Source organism: Taudactylus pleione, unplaced genomic scaffold (genome assembly GCF_031769625.1).
Source record: "Taudactylus pleione unplaced genomic scaffold, aTauple2 ptg000065l, whole genome shotgun sequence".
NCBI lineage: Eukaryota > Metazoa > Chordata > Amphibia > Anura > Myobatrachidae > Taudactylus > Taudactylus pleione.
The window spans coordinates 16,498,182-16,515,316 of NW_028284467.1; the positions used below are offsets into that span (position 1 = coordinate 16,498,182).

Sequence of the window (17,135 nt, forward strand, 5' to 3'; positions counted from 1 at the left end):
CCTATCCGGGATTCCACCGGAGGATCATGCATTGCTACGCCTACTGCTGCCGCTGCTGCTGTTGCTGCTGCTGGGAGTCGTTCATCATCCCAGAGAGGAAGTAGGAACTTCCTCTGCACCTGACTCAAGCGCAGTGGAGAATGATTTCCGTATTGTGCAAGGTTCTCCAACCCTTCGAACTTGCCACACGTGAAGTCAGTTCAGACACTGCCAGCTTGAGTCAGGTCATTCCCCTCATCAGGCTTTTGCAGAAGCAGCTGGAGAAAGTGAAGGAGGAGCTAAGGCGGAGCTATTCCACTCGGCATGTTGGACTTGTGGTTGAAGCCCTTCATTCGCTTAGCCAGGATTCCAGGGTGGTCAATCTGTTGAAATCAGACCACTACATTTTGGCCACCGTGCTCGATCCTAGGTTTAAAGCCTATGTGGTGTCTCTCTTTCCAGCCGACACAAGCCTGCAGAGGTGCAAAGACCTGCTGGTGAAAACACCGTCAGCTGAAGCAGAACGTGACACGTCAACAGCTCCTTCTTCATTTTCTCCCGCAACTGGGGCTGCCAGAAAAAAACTTAGGTATCCTAAGCAACCCGCTGGCGGTGATGCAGGGCAGGCAGGACCAAGTTTGGACATCTGGTCCGGACTGAAGGACCTGGCAACAATTTCTGACATGTCTACTGTCACTGCATATGATACTGTCACCATTGACAGAATGGTGGAGGATTACATCGGTGACAGCATCCAAGTAGGCATGTCAGGCAGTCCGTACCGGTACTGGCAGGAAAAAGAGGCAATTTGGAGGCCCCTGTACAAACTGGCTCTATTTTACCTGAGTTGCCCCCCCTCCAGTGTGTACTCCGAAAGAGTGTTTAGTGCAGCCGGGAACCTTGTCAGCGAAAGGCGTAGGAGGCTCCACAAAATGTGGAGAAGATGATGTTCATAAAAATGAGTTACCAACTCTTCCAGGGAGATCAGCCTCCAGAACGTACAGAGGGACCTGTGGTGGTGGATTCCAGCGGGGACAAGTTAATAGTCTGTGAGGATGAGGATGTACACAACACTGAAGAGGGTGAGGAATCGGTGGATGAGGAGGATGAGGACGACATCTTGCCTCCGTAGAGCCAGTTTGTGCAGGGACAGATTAATTGCCAGCTTGTTTTGTGGGGGCCCAAACGAACCAATCATTTCAGCCACAGTCGTGTGGCAGACCCTGGCACTGAAATGATTGGTTGGTTAAAGTGTGCATGTCCTGTTTATACAACATAAGGGTGGGTGTGAGGGCCCAAGGACAATTCCATCTTGCACCTCTTTTATTTCTTTGCATTATGTACTGTTTGGGGCCTAGTTTTTCAAACTGCCATCCTGTCTGCCACTGCAGTGCCACTCCTAGATGGGCCACGTGTTTTTGCCGCCCACTCGTGTCGCTTAGCATAGCCTTTTGGACATAAAAACACTATTGTGAGGTGTGAGGTGTTCAGAATGGACTGGAAATGAGTGGAAATTAAGGTTATTGAGGTTAATAATAGCATAGGAGCAGATAAACCAACACATTCTGTGATTTTAGCTGTTTTTATTCTTTTTTTAAAAAAAATACAGATCCAAAACACAAAATCCAGAACCCAAAACACGGAAGGGTGGTTTTGGCAAAACCAATCCAGATCCAAAACACGAAGAAAGATCCAGATCCAAAACCAAAACACGAAAAGTGGCCGGTGCACACCCCTACTTTATACTGATATATGCAAAGCCTATCCTTTATACTGATATATACAAAGCCTATCCTTTATACTGATATATACAAAGCCTATCCTTTATATTGATATATGCAAAGCCAAGCACTTATACTGATATATGCAAAACCTATCCTTTATACTGATATATACAAAGCCTATCCTTTATACTGATATATACAAAGCCTATCCTTTATACTGATATATGCAAAGCCAAGCCCTTATACTAATATATGCAAAGCCTATCCTTTATACTGATATATGCAAAGCCTATCCTTTATACTGATATATGCAAAGACAAGCCCTTATACTAATATATGCAAAGCCTATCCTTTATACTGATATATACAAAGCCTATCCTTTATACTGGTATATATGCAAAGCCTATCCTTTATACTGATATATACAAAGCCTATCCTTTATACTGATGTATGCAAAGCCTATCCTTTATACTGATATATACAAAGCCTAGCACTTATTTTGATATTTGCGAAGCCCAGCCCTGATGTATGCCATGCTTGCCTACTCTCCCGAAACCAGTGGATGGCTCCTGATTTTTCAGGTAGCCCACCTGCACCCCGGAGTGTAGGCACTTCTCTTGCATCCCACCCACTTCCTAATGAAGTGAGCAGCATGGAAAGAATAATATCGGCAATCAGCGGAACCGCGAGGAAGGGGCAGGACCTAATGAGGCAATTCTATGATAATCGCATCATTTGGCCTCACACCTATTTAAATATGCACATTATTTGGCCCTTAAATTTATATATGCAAATAAAAGGAAAAATTTTGCATTTTGTCAAACTAAAATTTTCAAGCAACAGATACTTTCCTGAACTGGAAAGTACAGATATATTGATATCAAGCTTTCCTGAATTTTACAGAAAAAACGGATTAAAATAAGGATTAGCTACAGGTATTTAGAGTTATTTAAAATAAAATTAGTTACAGGTATTTAGAGAAACAAAATGCATTCTGCAATCTATATTATACAGTAATAGTACAAAAAGAGCAGAATGACGGCTGAACAGAACGCCTGGTTTCTACTATATAATTCCCACTGGTTAATTTCTTAGCCTTTGCCATTCCTTTCCCATTGTTGAATAGTTTATTTTTCATAGTTGCTGCTTAGCTATAATAATAACTTGGGAGGTGTTTTTGATTCAAGTGCTTTCCTGGTAATTTGACAGCACTCAAAGAGTTAATTAGCAGCTTTTCACAATTAAGGCATGGCTAGGTGCAGCCTCACTCAGTATATATAGATGTGCCCTGGGTTCTCTAAGCTTTCTGTAAATTAAAAAAATAAAAATTAAACTGCAAAGAAAACAGAAAAGATGCATTGTGCTAAGCTAAGGTTTATGCAATCCTTTCAGCATCTGAAGGACTTTAGTGCTATGTATGATTATAACAAACGGTTGAAAACATTTATGGACTGGCCTTTCAAGGAAAACTGCAAATGTACCCCTGAGAATGTGAGTATGGCTCTGTAACCAAGAGCTCCAATTGAGCAGCTAGGAAGATGTCATTTGAAAAGGGCCAAAAAATGTGTGTATATGTGTGTGTGTATATATATATATATATATATATATATATATATATATATATATATATATATATATATATATATATATATATATATATATATATATATATATATATATATATATATATATATAACCCAAATGCTTAAAATGTCTAGTAACTGTGTCCTTCTGCAACATCAAACAAAATGCTATGCTTACTCTTGGCTGTTGCTCAGATGTTTGTGGATTAAAAAATGTGCTTCTGTTGTTCCAAACAGAGGGTGAGCAAATTGCTTGGGTTCACTGGTCCCTGTGCCAACATGCCTGCATCTGCTGTTCACAAGGGTGGTACTGTGTGAATAGTGTGGGATGTCATAATGTTGGGAAATTGCATATCCCATTAATAACAATGTGTTCCTGTGTCTTTTGAACCCTCCTCTGTGCAAATGTTTAAATGAATGCCAACTATATACTTGTTCTGACTCTTATGGGGTTTAGATTCCATTACAAAACCAAAACCGTCCAATAGTCTCCTGCTTGAGTGGTTCCAACTTTTCTGCTGCTTGAAGCATCAAGTTAAATAGTTGGACTAGATAATACAGCCCTGGATAGATGCACTAAGTATTAGGGCCACTTAAATGGGTGCGTGGGGTTTTTATTTTTTTACTCCAACAATAAATCCCCTTTTATTGTGTTAAGGCCTCCATATATTAGTAATTGATTGCAGCAATCATGCAATTTGCAATCGATTGTGGCAATTCTGCAAAGATTTTTATACACAATCGACTGTGTATAAAAATCTTTCCCCTTTTCAATCACAAATTGCATGATTGCTGCAATCAATTGCTGATGTATGGGGCCTTTATCTCTGACTAAAGGCCCCCATACATCAAAGATTGCAGCAATTTGCAATCGATTTGAAAAAGGGAAAGCTTTTTATACACGATTGATTGCAGCAATCGTGCAATTTGCAATCTCTGATGTATGGGGGCCTTCACTTAAGGGACATTCATTCATGATTCCTTTTTGATACATGGTAATTATACTTGACCCTCAAAACAAACACCTCCCACCTGTCATTCCAAGGATAGGATTGTTGCCTTCAGCACTTGTGTGCAGCTGGTGCTGCTGCAAGTGCCGCTATATCTCATTCAAGCCTGTATCTGCAAGCTAGGGCCACTACAGAAAGATCATTTGCCCACCCTCATCCATTGTATTGCCCTCACACCTCAACATAAAGAGTTCCTGAAGATGTGATGACCTAAAACTTGTAGACAACCCCCCCCCATATTCAGTGCTGTTTAGTGAAACCTTTAACACGCGACTCAGTGCTATCTGTGATCTTGTAGATGGCCAAGGCTGGCTTTGTGCACTGTCCTACTGAGAATGAGCCTGATGTTGCCTGCTGTTTTTACTGCCTGAAAGAGTTGGAGGGTTGGGAGCCAGATGACGATCCTTGGTAAGTACTAATTTAATGACTGGAAGCGTCCTCATGGTGTTATGGGATCCTGACAGTATCAAGATTCTGACTATCAGAGAAGTACACCAACCCTTAACTCTACCCCTTACTAGGGGTGCTGACAGCCACGGCGGTCCCAGGTGGAAGGGGGTGTGACCTAACCACGGGAGGTGTCGCCACACCATCTAAGGACAAAATCACTTTTGAAGCGCCTCGGAGGGGGGTGCTGTGAGCCCCTCAGCCCCCCCCCCAGGCATAGATGGGAGACTGCTGCGGCTGTCTCCCACTGCAGCCCAGCACACGGTAGTGTATGCTGCGCTGCTGTGAGATAAAAGGGAGGGGGGGTGGTGGTACCGGGCCCCTCTAGCAGACCTGGGAAATTAGTAGCCGCTCCCCCCTTCCCTCCTGGTGCCCCTGTCCCTAACCCTCTATCCCTGGTGCCTGAACCTAACCTACCCCTTAGTGCATAAACCTAACTCTCCCCCTGACCCAAGACACTTGCTGTCGGGATACTGGAGGCGGGGTTCCGATTTTTGATTGTCGGCATCCTGCACGATGGGATGTGAACTACCTCACGTTTTGAGCATTTGAACTAGGTTCTACATTGCTCGCTCTTTATACTATCTGCTTTAAATGGTCAAAAACTGGCACAGCAAAGATGTGATAAAGGTGACCTATAATTGATGGAATATACTGGGTGGTGTTATAAATGGGATATAAAGACCATAATGTGTTTTGTAGCCGTATAGAAAGCAGAATAAATTGAGGCCTGATGATAAATATGCACACTTACTGCATATAGTATTTAGAATAGACCTACATTGACAAAGTAATGATGCTTAGACCAGAGAGCATAATAGAGGTCTGTAGTAAAGTAGTATAGCTTCATAAATAAACTTTGTTGATCCAGACTGTCTGTATTTCATACAGATTCCTTTCAGATACCCTTGGTGACTTAACACAATCCATTCTGGACCTGCCTGGAATAAATAAACTGGCCTTTTAGATTTAGAGGATATCAGTAGTAGTAAGTGCTCTACAAAATGATGGTTACTGTGGACATTTTTTTTTTCTTTTTTTTTCAATTTTTACTTTTTTCAGAAAATCTATTTGTTTGTTTTTGTTTTTTTAAGCTATACGGCGCATCCCATCTGAATCTATTACATTTAGATGGTTTATGCTGTAAGCAATTTACTTTTGAAGTTTGTATTTCTCTAGATAGCCCAAATAAGCATAATAGTATTGAAATCTAAAACCATCTCCCATATCTTGATGCTATGTGTAAACACTGCTTTAATTGTAAAGTAGTGACAAGAAATGGGTATAATACCAAGGGCCCTTCACTGCTGAGTTATGGTTCCATCTCTGGAGACATTGCCACCTCTGGATAAACCTGTTCAGTAAAGCGTCCTTTATCTCCCCTCTGTAGGACTGAACATTCCAAACGCTCTGTCACCTGTGGCTTCCTCTGCCTATCTAAGAGCATGGATGATTTGACCATGGAAGAGCTGCTACGGCTGGAAGTTTATCGGATTAAGACTTTCAATGTAAGTTTTTGGGATATCCCCCTGATACTGGCTTTTATCACTGTAACAAAGTTAAACCTTTTCAGGTTTTCTTACTACTGTCCAGATTGGTTCTGTCCAGCCATGTGCGCTGCAATTGGTAAATCTGTGCTTTAATAAATGTATTAACATCTGGCATAAATACTGTATATTAATCTGAATGCATGAATCTGGCACTGTACAACCAGAGCCGTTATGATGCCATTAGACAAATCTGGGTGGTCTTGGTCTCTGTGCTATCACAAATTGTTTTTTGTCAAACACTTTTTAGAATCCCTAATGAACGTTCCAAAGATCCCAATTGGTATACAGTATGTTGCAATTGGTGATTATATTGGGTGAATAGTTGCAGCATTTTGTATCCTATTTAGTATGAGGACATTTATTTAATGAGTGCTGTAGTAGAGTATGAGGTTTAAGAACTGTTTACTACCCTCTTTGGGTTTGATCCACTACAGAGTCCCTCCATATAAACGCTGTCATCAACTTGCACTCAATATGGAGTTTACAATTCTTTTTCACTAGTTTCCAGTATGACTCCCTTTCACCAGTTATCCCTGGCTGCTGTGCTATAGGTGCACCATTAGATACCATCCTCCAGTCCCAGCTTTGTGACTAGTTATAGGGCTGCATTTATTGTGGGTTGTATAGTAAGCAGAAGTATGACCTTTGGTGTAACTTTTCTATTGATACCATATTTTTCTAACAGAACAAAGGTCATTTAGCACATTACTTATGATATGTGGAATTTGTTACTGCTCCTTTTCGTTTGGTTGTCATAGAAAAGAGCTTTAACTTCTGGGGGTGTGATAAATGTTCTGTCCCGATCTCCTGTGATATTTACACCACTTCATGTATGTTTCAGTCAGTCAGCCCTGGCAGCTACTCATGGCTATGTCCTCTTACTAAGCTGTGATATACAGTAACTATTTAACTTGTCCTAAAAACGTATATGTGCTGATGCTACATGTTGCTCTGCGTTTGGATGCAAACTGTGGTGACCAGATTGTCAATACATGTAACATGCTGCTTAGGTGGTGAATTGGTAAGTGCAATAATGATCAAAGAACACTGATAAAATCTACTAATCCTCTCTACAATGAGCAGTCTTGAAGAAAGTGTGTGTGTATTAGGGGTGAGCGGGTTCGGATTTCTGAAATCCGAACCCCCCCGAGCCCCCCCGATCCGAGTCCGATCCGAGTCAGGCTCGACTTTTCCCGCCTGACTCGGATCTGACATCGAGGCAAAACGTCATCATCCCGCCTTCCGAGTCTCGCGGGTTTTGGATCCTATATAAGGTACCCGCGTCGGCGCCATTTTCTCACTCGGCTGTGGACAGTGAAGAGGGAGGGTGGGAGTTAGTGCTGTGTAGTGTAGTGTAGTGTAGTGCTGCTGTTGTCCACTACTTCAAAGTCCATAGGGGCTGGCTGTGTTGTGCTGTGCTGCTGTTGTTAATAGGGGCTGTGTCCACTACTTCAAAGTCCATAGGGGCTGGCTGGACTGTGTTGTGCAGTCAGTTCCAAAGTCCTGTGCAGTGTCCCAGTCCTAAAGGGGTGCTGTAGTGTTGTCCAGGGGGTGCTCTGTCCATCAGGGGTGCTCCCCCCAAGTGCTAAAAAAATAATATATTTTCTGTGTTTGTGAATTGTGTGCGCAGTAGCCGCACGTGCATCAACAAAGTAGTGCCAAGCGTGCGCCTGTGTCATAAGTAAAGGGCCGGCTGGCTTGACCGTTAAGGGTGCTGTAACCCCCGAAAGTACACTCCAGTCCAAACCTAAAAAAAAATTATTTTCTGTGTTTGTGAATTGTGTGCGCAGTAGCCGCACGTGCATCAACAAAGTAGTGCCAAGCGTGCGCCTGTGTCATAAGTAAAGGGCCGGCTGGCTTGACCGTTAAAGGGTGCTGTAACCCCCGAAAGTACACTCCAGTCCAAACCAAAAAAAAATTATTTTCTGTGTTTGTGAATTGTGTGCGCAGTAGCCGCACGTGCATCAACAAAGTAGTGCCAAGCGTGCGCCTGTGTCATAAGTAAAGGGCCGGCTGGCTTGACCGTTAAAGGGTGCTGTAACCCCTGAAAGTACACTCCAGTCCAAACCAAAAAAAAATTATTTTCTGTGTTTGTGAATTGTGTGCGCAGTAGCCGCACGTGCATCAACAAAGTAGTGTCAAGCGTTCGCCTGTGTCATAAGTAAAGGGCCGGCTGGCTTGACCGTTAAGGGTGCTGTAACCCCCGAAAGTACACTCCAGTCCAAACCAAAAAAAAAATTATTTTCTGTGTTTGTGAATTGTGTGCGCAGTAGCCGCACGTGCATCAACAAAGTAGTGCCAAGCGTGCGCCTGTGTCATAAGTAAAGGGCCGGCTGGCTTGACCGTTAAAGGGTGCTGTAACCCCCAAAGTACACTCCAGTCCAAACCAAAAAAAAAATTATTTTCTGTGTTTGTGAATTGTGTGCGCAGTAGCCGCACGTGCATCAACAAAGTAGTGCCAAGCGTGCGCCTGTGTCATAAGTAAAGGGCCGGCTGGCTTGACCGTTAAAGGGGGCTGTAACCCCCGAAAGTACACTCCAGTCCAAACCAAAAAAAAATTATTTTCTGTGTTTGTGAATTGTGTGCGCAGTAGCCGCACGTGCATCAACAAAGTAGTGCCAAGAGTGCGCCTGTGTCATAAGTAAAGGGCCGGCTGGCTTGACCGTTAAAGGGTGCTGTAACCCACAAAGTACACTCCAGTCCAAACCAAAAAAAAAATTATTTTCTGTGTTTAGCCGCACGTATATATCAAATCGATATAACATAAATGGAGGACCAAACTTTCTCCGATAAAAATAAAATAGAGAAAGATCAAGAACCACTTCCTCCTAGTGCTGAAGCTGCTGCCACTAGTCATGACATAGACGATAACATGCCATCAACGTCGTCTGCCAAGGCCGATGCCCAATGTCATAGTAGAGGGCACATACAATCCCAAATGGCAAAGTTCAGGAAAATGACCTTGAAAAAGACATTTAAATCAGCTGAAGAGAAACGTAAACTTGCCAATATGCCATTTACGACACGGAGTGGCAAGGAACGGCTAAGGTCGATCCCTAGTATGTTCATGACTAGTGGTTCAGCTTCACATGACGATGGAAGCCCTCCTCCCACTAAAAAAATCAAAAGAGTTAAGCTGGCAAAAGCACAGCGAAGAACTGTGCTTTCTAAGAAGATATCACAAATCCCCAAGGAGAGTCCAAGTGTGGTGGTGGTTGCGATGCCTGACCTTCCCAGCACTGGACGGGAAGAGGTGGCTCTTTCCACCATTTGCACGCCCCCTGCAAGTGCTGAAAGGAGCACCCACAGTCCACTTGCTGATATGCAAATTGAAGATGTCACTGTTGAAGTACAACAGGATGAGGATACTGGTGTAGCTGGCGCTGAGGAGGAAGTTGGCGAGGAGGATTCTGATGGTGATGTGGTTTGTTTAAATCAGGCTTCGGGGGAGACAGTTGTTGTCCGTGGGATGAAAAAGCCCATCACGGTCATGCCTGGGCAGAAGACCAAACATTCCACCTCTTTGGTCTGGCAATATTTCTATCCAAATCCGGACAACAACTGTCTTGCCATATGTACCATATGTAAAGGTGAAATAAGTAGGGGTAGGGACGTCAACCACCTAGGAACATCCTCCCTTATACGGCACCTGCAGCGCGTTCATAAAAAGTTACTGTCAAGTTCAGAAACTTTGGCTAAGACCGTAAGCAGTCCAGGGACACCTAAATCCCGTTGTCCTGTTGTATCCAAGCGCCTGCAAACCACACCGTCAACTCCCTCCTCGTCAATTTCCTCCTTAGTCAGGATCGGAAGTAGTCCTGCAGGCCATGTCACTGGCATGACTGACTCTCCTATCCGGGATTCCTCTGGAGGATCCTGCATTGCTACGCCTACTGCTGCCGCTGCTGCTGTTGCTGCTGCTGGGAGTCGTTCATCATCCCAGAGAGGAAGTAGGAACACCACTACTTTTACTAAACAATTGACCCTCCAACAGTCCTTAGCGAGGAGGATGAAGTACGACAGCAGTCATCCTGAAGCAAAACGTATAACTGAGGCCTTGACTGCTATGTTGGTGTTAGACGTGCGTCCGGTATCCGCCATTAGTGCAGTGGGATTTAGACAATTGATGGAGGTAGTGTGTCCCCGGTTCCAAATCCCGTCTAGATTCCACTTCACTAGGCAGGCGATACCGAGACTGTACAGAAACGTCAGAAAAAGTGTCCTCAGTGTCCTGAAAAATGCCGTTGTACACAATGTCCACTTAACCACGGACATGTGGACAAGTGGAACAGGGCAGACTAAGGACTATATGACTGTGACAGCCCACTGGGTAGATGTATCACCTTACGCAGCAACAGCAGCAGCGTCACCAGTAGCAGCATCTCAGAAACGCCAGCTCGTTACAAGGCAGGCTACGCTGTGTATCACCGGTTTCAGTAAGAGGCACACCGCCGACAACCTCTTAGAGAAACTGAGGGAAATCATCGCCCAGTGGCTTACCCCACTTAGACTCTCCTGGGGATTTGTGATATCTGACAACGCCACCAATATTGTGCGGGCATTACATCTGGGCAAATTCCAGCACGTCCCATGTTTTGCTCACACAATAAACTTGGTGGTGCAGAATTTTCTGAAAAGCGACAGGGGCGTGCAGGAGACGCTTTGGGTGGCCCGAAAAATTTCTGGCCACTTTCGCCATTCAGCGACTGCGTGCCGAAGACTGGAGCGCCAGCAAACACTCTTGAACCTGCCCCGCCATCACCTGAAGCAAGAGGTTGTGACGCGGTGGAACTCAACCCTCTATATGCTTCAGAGGATGGAGGAGCAGCAAAAGGCCATACAAGCCTATACATCCACCTATGACATAGGCAAAGGAGGGGGTATGCACCTGACTCAAGCGCAGTGGAGAATGATTTCCGTGTTGTGCAAGGTTCTCCAGCCCTTCGAACTTGCCACACGTGAAGTCAGTTCAGACACAGCCAGCTTGAGTCAGGTCATTCCCCTCATCAGGCTTTTGCAGAAGCAGCTGGAGAAAGTGAAGGAGGAGCTAAGACGGAGCGATTCCGCTCGGCATGTGGGACTTGTGGATGAAGCCCTTCATTCGCTTTGCCAGGATTCCAGGGTGGTCAATCTGTTGAAATCAGACCACTACATTTTGGCCACCGTGCTTGATCCTAGGTTTAAAGCCTATGTGGTGTCTCTCTTTCCGGCCGACACAAGCCTGCAGAGGTGCAAAGACCTGCTGGTGAACACACTGTCAGCTGAAGAGGAACGTGACACGTCAACGGCTCCTTCTTCATTTTCTCCCGCAACTGGGGCTGCCAGGAAAAAACTTAGGTATCCTAAGCAACCCGCTGGCGGTGATGCAGGGCAGGCAGGACCAAGTTTGGACATCTGGTCCGGACTGAAGGACCTGGCAACAATTTCTGACATGTCTACTGTCACTGCATATGATACTGTCACCATTGACAGAATGGTGGAGGATTACATCGGTGACAGCATCCAAGTAGGCATGGCAGACAGTCCATACCTGTACTGGCAGGAAAAAGAGGCAATTTGGAGGCCCCTGTACAAGCTGGCTCTATTTTACCTGAGTTGCCCCCCCTCCAGTGTGTACTCCGAAAGAGTGTTTAGTGCAGCCGGGAACCTTGTCAGCGAAAGGCGTAGGAGGTTGCTTCCACAGAATGTGGAGAAGATGATGTTCATCAAAATGAATTATCAGCTCTTCCAGGGAGACCAGCCTCCAGAAGGTACAGAGGGACCTGTGGTGGTGGATTCAAGTGGGGACGAGTTAATACTTTGTGAGGATGAGGATGTACACACTGAAGAGGGTGAGGAATCGGTGGATGAGGAGGATGAGGATGACATCTTGCCTCCGTAGAGCCAGTTTGTGCAGGGACACATTAATTGCCAGCTTGTTTTGTGGGGGCCCAAACGAACCAATCATTTCAGCCACAGTTGTGTGGCAGACCCTGGCGCTGAAATGATTGATTTGTTAAAGTGTGCATGTCCTGTTTATACAACATAAGGGTGGGTGGGAGGGCCCAAGGACAATTCCATCTTGCACTTCTTTTTTTTCTTTGCATTATGTACAGTTTGGGGCCTAGTTTTTCTAACTGCCATCCTGTCTGCCACTGCAGTGTCACTCCTAGATGGGTCACGTGTTTGTGCCGCCCACTCGTGTCGCTTAGCATAGTCATCCAGCTACCTCGGTGCAACCTTTTGGACATGAAAACACTATTGTGAGGTGTTCAGAATAGACTGGAAATGAGTGGAAATTAAGGTTATTGAGGTTAATAATAGCATAGGAGCAGAGAAACCAACAAATTCTGTGATTTTAGCTGTTTTTATGCTTTTTAAAAAAAAAATACAGATCCAAAACACAAAACCCAGAACCCAAAACACGGAAGGGTGGTTTTGGCAAAACCAATCCAGATCCAAAACACGAAGAAAGATCCAGATCCAAAACCAAAACACAAAACACGAAAAGTGGCCGGTGCACACCCCTAGTGTGTATATTCTTTATTTTGTAATATAAAATAAATTCCACAATGATGGCAGATCAGGGCAAATTGACCCAGCCTGTCACCGCTTTAGCTGGCATTGCGTGGACACTAATTTAGTGATATGGTGGGGTGTCTTGTTTGTCCTTTTTGAAGCACTGTGGCACTGGAATATAACATGCCTGTAAGGGTATTTTCTTATTGGGTAACACCTGGTATAGTGTGCACTGATACTATGAAATATTTCCACAATCTAGAATAAATGAAATGTAGGGAAGGGTGCATCGTTCTGTATAAGGAGGTGTTAAAAATCCTGACGTCCACCCTGTTCTGACATGACTTGATTACTACTGCTTGCAAGTCAAATGTTCACGCTTGGCCTAACATACAGTAGAGACCGCATTATGTCATTTTATACACACTTTTGACTAAAGGTGCATACACACAACGATTTTTTGAACGATTATCGATAACTATATAGTTTAACCGTTCAATCGTTGAAAAAATAGTTTACTTTCTGAGTTAAAACGATGAACGATTATCGTTCATACGCGTTCACATTTGTAGTTTGCAGTTTGTAGTTCAGTCAGACTGACCAACTCAACGATTTTCTGTAAGGGAATATGCAAAAATCGTTTGTAGTTCAAAAAAATTGTTAATTACATTTAGTAAGTGAACGATTTTAGTAAACTATTTTTGTTCATTTTTCCCTTCAAAAAATTAAAGAAAATAGTTTACTAAAATCGTTCATTTACTAAATCTTGTGTATGCACCTTTAAGCTTACTTTGCTCTGAGTGATTTTCAGCCCACAGGCAGCTTCACACTGTTCCTAATGCTGCCAATAACTCTTATATCACTCATGTATATTTGGAGACCAAAGGCATTCATGGATAGGGAATTACTTGCTTCATCAGTAAGCACTCAAGATGACTGCAGTCAGTGATCTGAGGTGGTGGGTTATAGTCGGGGTTGGACTGGCCCACAGGGGAAATTCCTGGTGGGCCCCACCACTTAGTCTAATGCCAGGATTTAGACACTGCACTTGAATTGTCCATTGTTACTCTATTAGAGGGTCATTTATATGGTATCTAATGTTTGACCAAGCCTCTATGGGGGTTAGCCTCATCCCCTGTAGTAACTGACCATACTCCAAAGCATGGGCCTCTATAACTGCATTCCCCTGGTGGGCCCTTCATGCTCCAGTCTGACACTGGCTATAGTTAATTTTTAAGCAGGGTAATTTAGAGGTGACAGGGTAGCAGTTGAACACTTTGGGGCGTTTTGGGACCTGTCAAATTTGACTATTGAGGTTGGTGCTCTGGGTCCCCCAGAGATATATGAACTTGTTGCATATGTAACATCTGTGGACCCTTCGGTTATGCTAATGGTAAAAAAAAGCAGAGTATGTCCCTCCATGCAGAATTAGGTCTGACCAGTGGCTTCCATTGGAGAGCTAGCTGCATTATATCTCTGTACATTAGATGGTGTTGACGAGAAAATCATTGGTCAATATGATTGTCTGAAGTTGAACTTGAGGAACAAAACAATTCTAATTCATTTTTTATTTGTTTTATAGCGCAAATTTGCCACAGTTGTCACCCAGTATCTGGATGAGGAAATGATGGCAACGTCCAGGCGTCTGGTGGAATACTTTACCAATCAGCATAACTGCTCTTTAGAAATCGAACCCTAATAAGTAATGACTTTTGTTGCACATTGTAGCATAATAGAAGTGTCTGAGACCTATATATAAATGTCAGGATTGTAATCTTTGGAGCTATTCAGCTCAAACACCGTAGTGTAACCAAATGTTTTAAATTTTTATTTTACAAAAACAGCTCTCTAATAAATATGTATATTTTGCCATGGTTTAATCTTCGTGTTTGCATACAGAAAATGATTAATGATCTTCTACCCAGTGGGGTGCATGAGCAGTGAATGCTCTCTGCTAAATAATTGTAGATAAGGTGCCTAACAAGACATTAGTGTGTTCCGTAGCTGCTGGGGTGACCTTACGTTCCCCTCTCACAGTATAGGGTGGGTACACACTAGAACGATATCTGCACAATTTGTCATATTAACACAACAAATCATGTATAACATGTAGTGTGTATGCACAATTGCACCCTTCTGTGTGTCGAATACAACATTCGTTGGTGGGCAGTGCTGCACGGCCAATCAGACTATATCGTGTAAGAGGTGGTGCAGTTTAATGAAGGGCGCAAATTTTATTTAGCAGGTCTTTATTTTTCAGTGTTAAAGGGCAATCATGGATGGTTTGCGAGAAAGGGAATTTGTCCCGATTGCCTGTCGTTGTGTACCCGGCCTAAGAAATCAGACCCTGTTTCCACATACTATCAGGAAGCAGCATACCTCCCAACATGACCCTCTCCAGGAGGGACACAATGCTCTGGTCCTGGACTTCCCTGGTAAGAGGTGGGGCTGCAGCGCAGTTCAAAATTCAAATAGGGTAGCCACACCAACTGCCATGTCACACGCTGCCAAACATCACCGGCTGGGACTCACTGGCAGTTGGTGTGACTCCCCTATTTGAATTTTCGACTGTACTTGCAGCCCCACCTCTGGAGCTACCACCAATCATAAATTACCAGGGAAGTCCAGGACCAGAGCATTGTTTCCCTCCTGGAGAGGGTCATGTTGGGAGGTATGAAGCAGAAAGGGCCTATAATAGTGAGTGTGTCATGATCAGCCAGGAACTCCCCTGCTGTACTCCAATTGGCTGACTCATATCACAGGCCTACCCTCTACCTACAGTGTCATGGAGGAAGCTGGACTCTGAGGAGATGGCAAAACCAAGAGAGACCAGTGTACAGTATGTGTCTGAGTCAGTGGGTATGTATGAGAGATGGAGTGTGCACCATAGGATGGTCATGCTACAGCCTAGGGCACACAGAGTTGAGGGATGTATGTGTGCATTAATAAAGAGGTTGAGCTGTCCCAAAATGTAGACCCCTATTTAAAAATAACATAGTTAAAAGTAGAAAATAATTAAAGGATAATGATGGCAAATTCCTGCTTTTATTTGCACTTTTGTTATTTGAATATTGAAGCAGATGGGCCTGGAGTACCTAATTTATTTTTGTCATCACTCCCTGTTCTGTCAAAAGCTGGCCATTGATTCTACTCTCTCCCAGTGTACTGACTGATATCTATCAAACACAACAATCTGAAATGCTATGTCTGGGCTGTCCTATGTTGAAGGTGGTAAGTCACTAGGCTCTCCTAGGCCACTCATGCAATTTATAGTAAGATTACGCCCCTGTCTGTAGCTTAGGTAATGCGATTGTCACATTTCCCACCACTCTTTTGGTGTTCCAGCCAAGATAGCAGTGGTGATTCTGTAGAAGACTGGAGAGCAGCACTGCACAGCATCTATGATGCTCCTTCAGGGAGGCATCAAGTTCTTTAACAAGATGGCTGCTGTTTGGTCTTTTGTGCATACACTGCGCCATGTTGTCTCTGTGTTAGAGTGCTACAGTGGAACCTGGATGTGTTCCACTTGGCTAAGTGACCCTGCGGAATACTGCATTCTATATGAGATGTACATGATGATAAATTCACCACTTGTATCCTGCACTGCTACTTACATAGTCACCGGCTGGTGGTCTGTCTGCTCCACTCCATGCTGAGTCTGTTACATGCATAACTGAGTATGGCTGTACATCTATGATACTGCTAAATAACCAACATGCTGGCTAAGTACTGGGCTGTATTAGGCTGGGTACACAGTACACATTAGAACAATATTTCACCTTTTGTCATATTGTAAGACAAATTGTGACGATAATTTATTGTGTAACTACAATTGTGTAGTTCGCATACGAGACCTTCTGGTTGGCCATGCTGCACAGGCAATCGGACAATATTGTATGTGGGGCTGTGCGGTTTCATAAAGGATGGTATCATTGTCTCATTAGTTAAATAGCGTAGTGTGGATGGTCCGGGGCGAAGGGAATTTGTTCCGACCGTCTGCAAGATTGCCTGCAGTTTAGATGTGTACCCGGTTTTAGATCTGCTGGTGTGTATATATCACCACAAACAGTACACACATTTCTATGGGAGGTTAGTGGGAGATTTTAGGTGGGGTTATTTTTATACAGTAGTATTACATAGGAGCCTATTGCACTGATTCCTTTGTAAATGTCTGTATGATTTGTAAACTTAAGGTGCGTACACTAGGGGATCAGGAAAGACAGTACGATTACGACATTTTTAATCGTACCATCGTTCCTGATCCCCTGTAGTGTCTGCACTGATCGATCAGTCGTTCAGTGCAGGCACTGTCCATCATTCCTGAACATGCCAATCTGTCGTTAT

General features: G+C 43.9%; 1 protein-coding gene across 1 annotated transcript; it reads left to right on the forward strand.

Annotated features, from left to right (window-relative positions):
- The first annotated feature begins 2,987 nt into the window (after positions 1 to 2,987).
- Positions 2,988 to 14,666, forward strand: LOC148534720 (baculoviral IAP repeat-containing protein 5.1-like). The gene is made up of 4 exons (XM_088466409.1): positions 2,988 to 3,194; positions 4,595 to 4,704; positions 6,134 to 6,251; positions 14,374 to 14,666. The coding sequence occupies exons 1-4, from the start codon at positions 3,057 to 3,059 to the stop codon at positions 14,488 to 14,490; spliced, it is 483 nt and encodes a 160-aa protein (XP_088322535.1). The 5' UTR covers positions 2,988 to 3,056; the 3' UTR covers positions 14,491 to 14,666.
- The last annotated feature ends 2,469 nt before the right edge of the window (positions 14,667 to 17,135 follow it).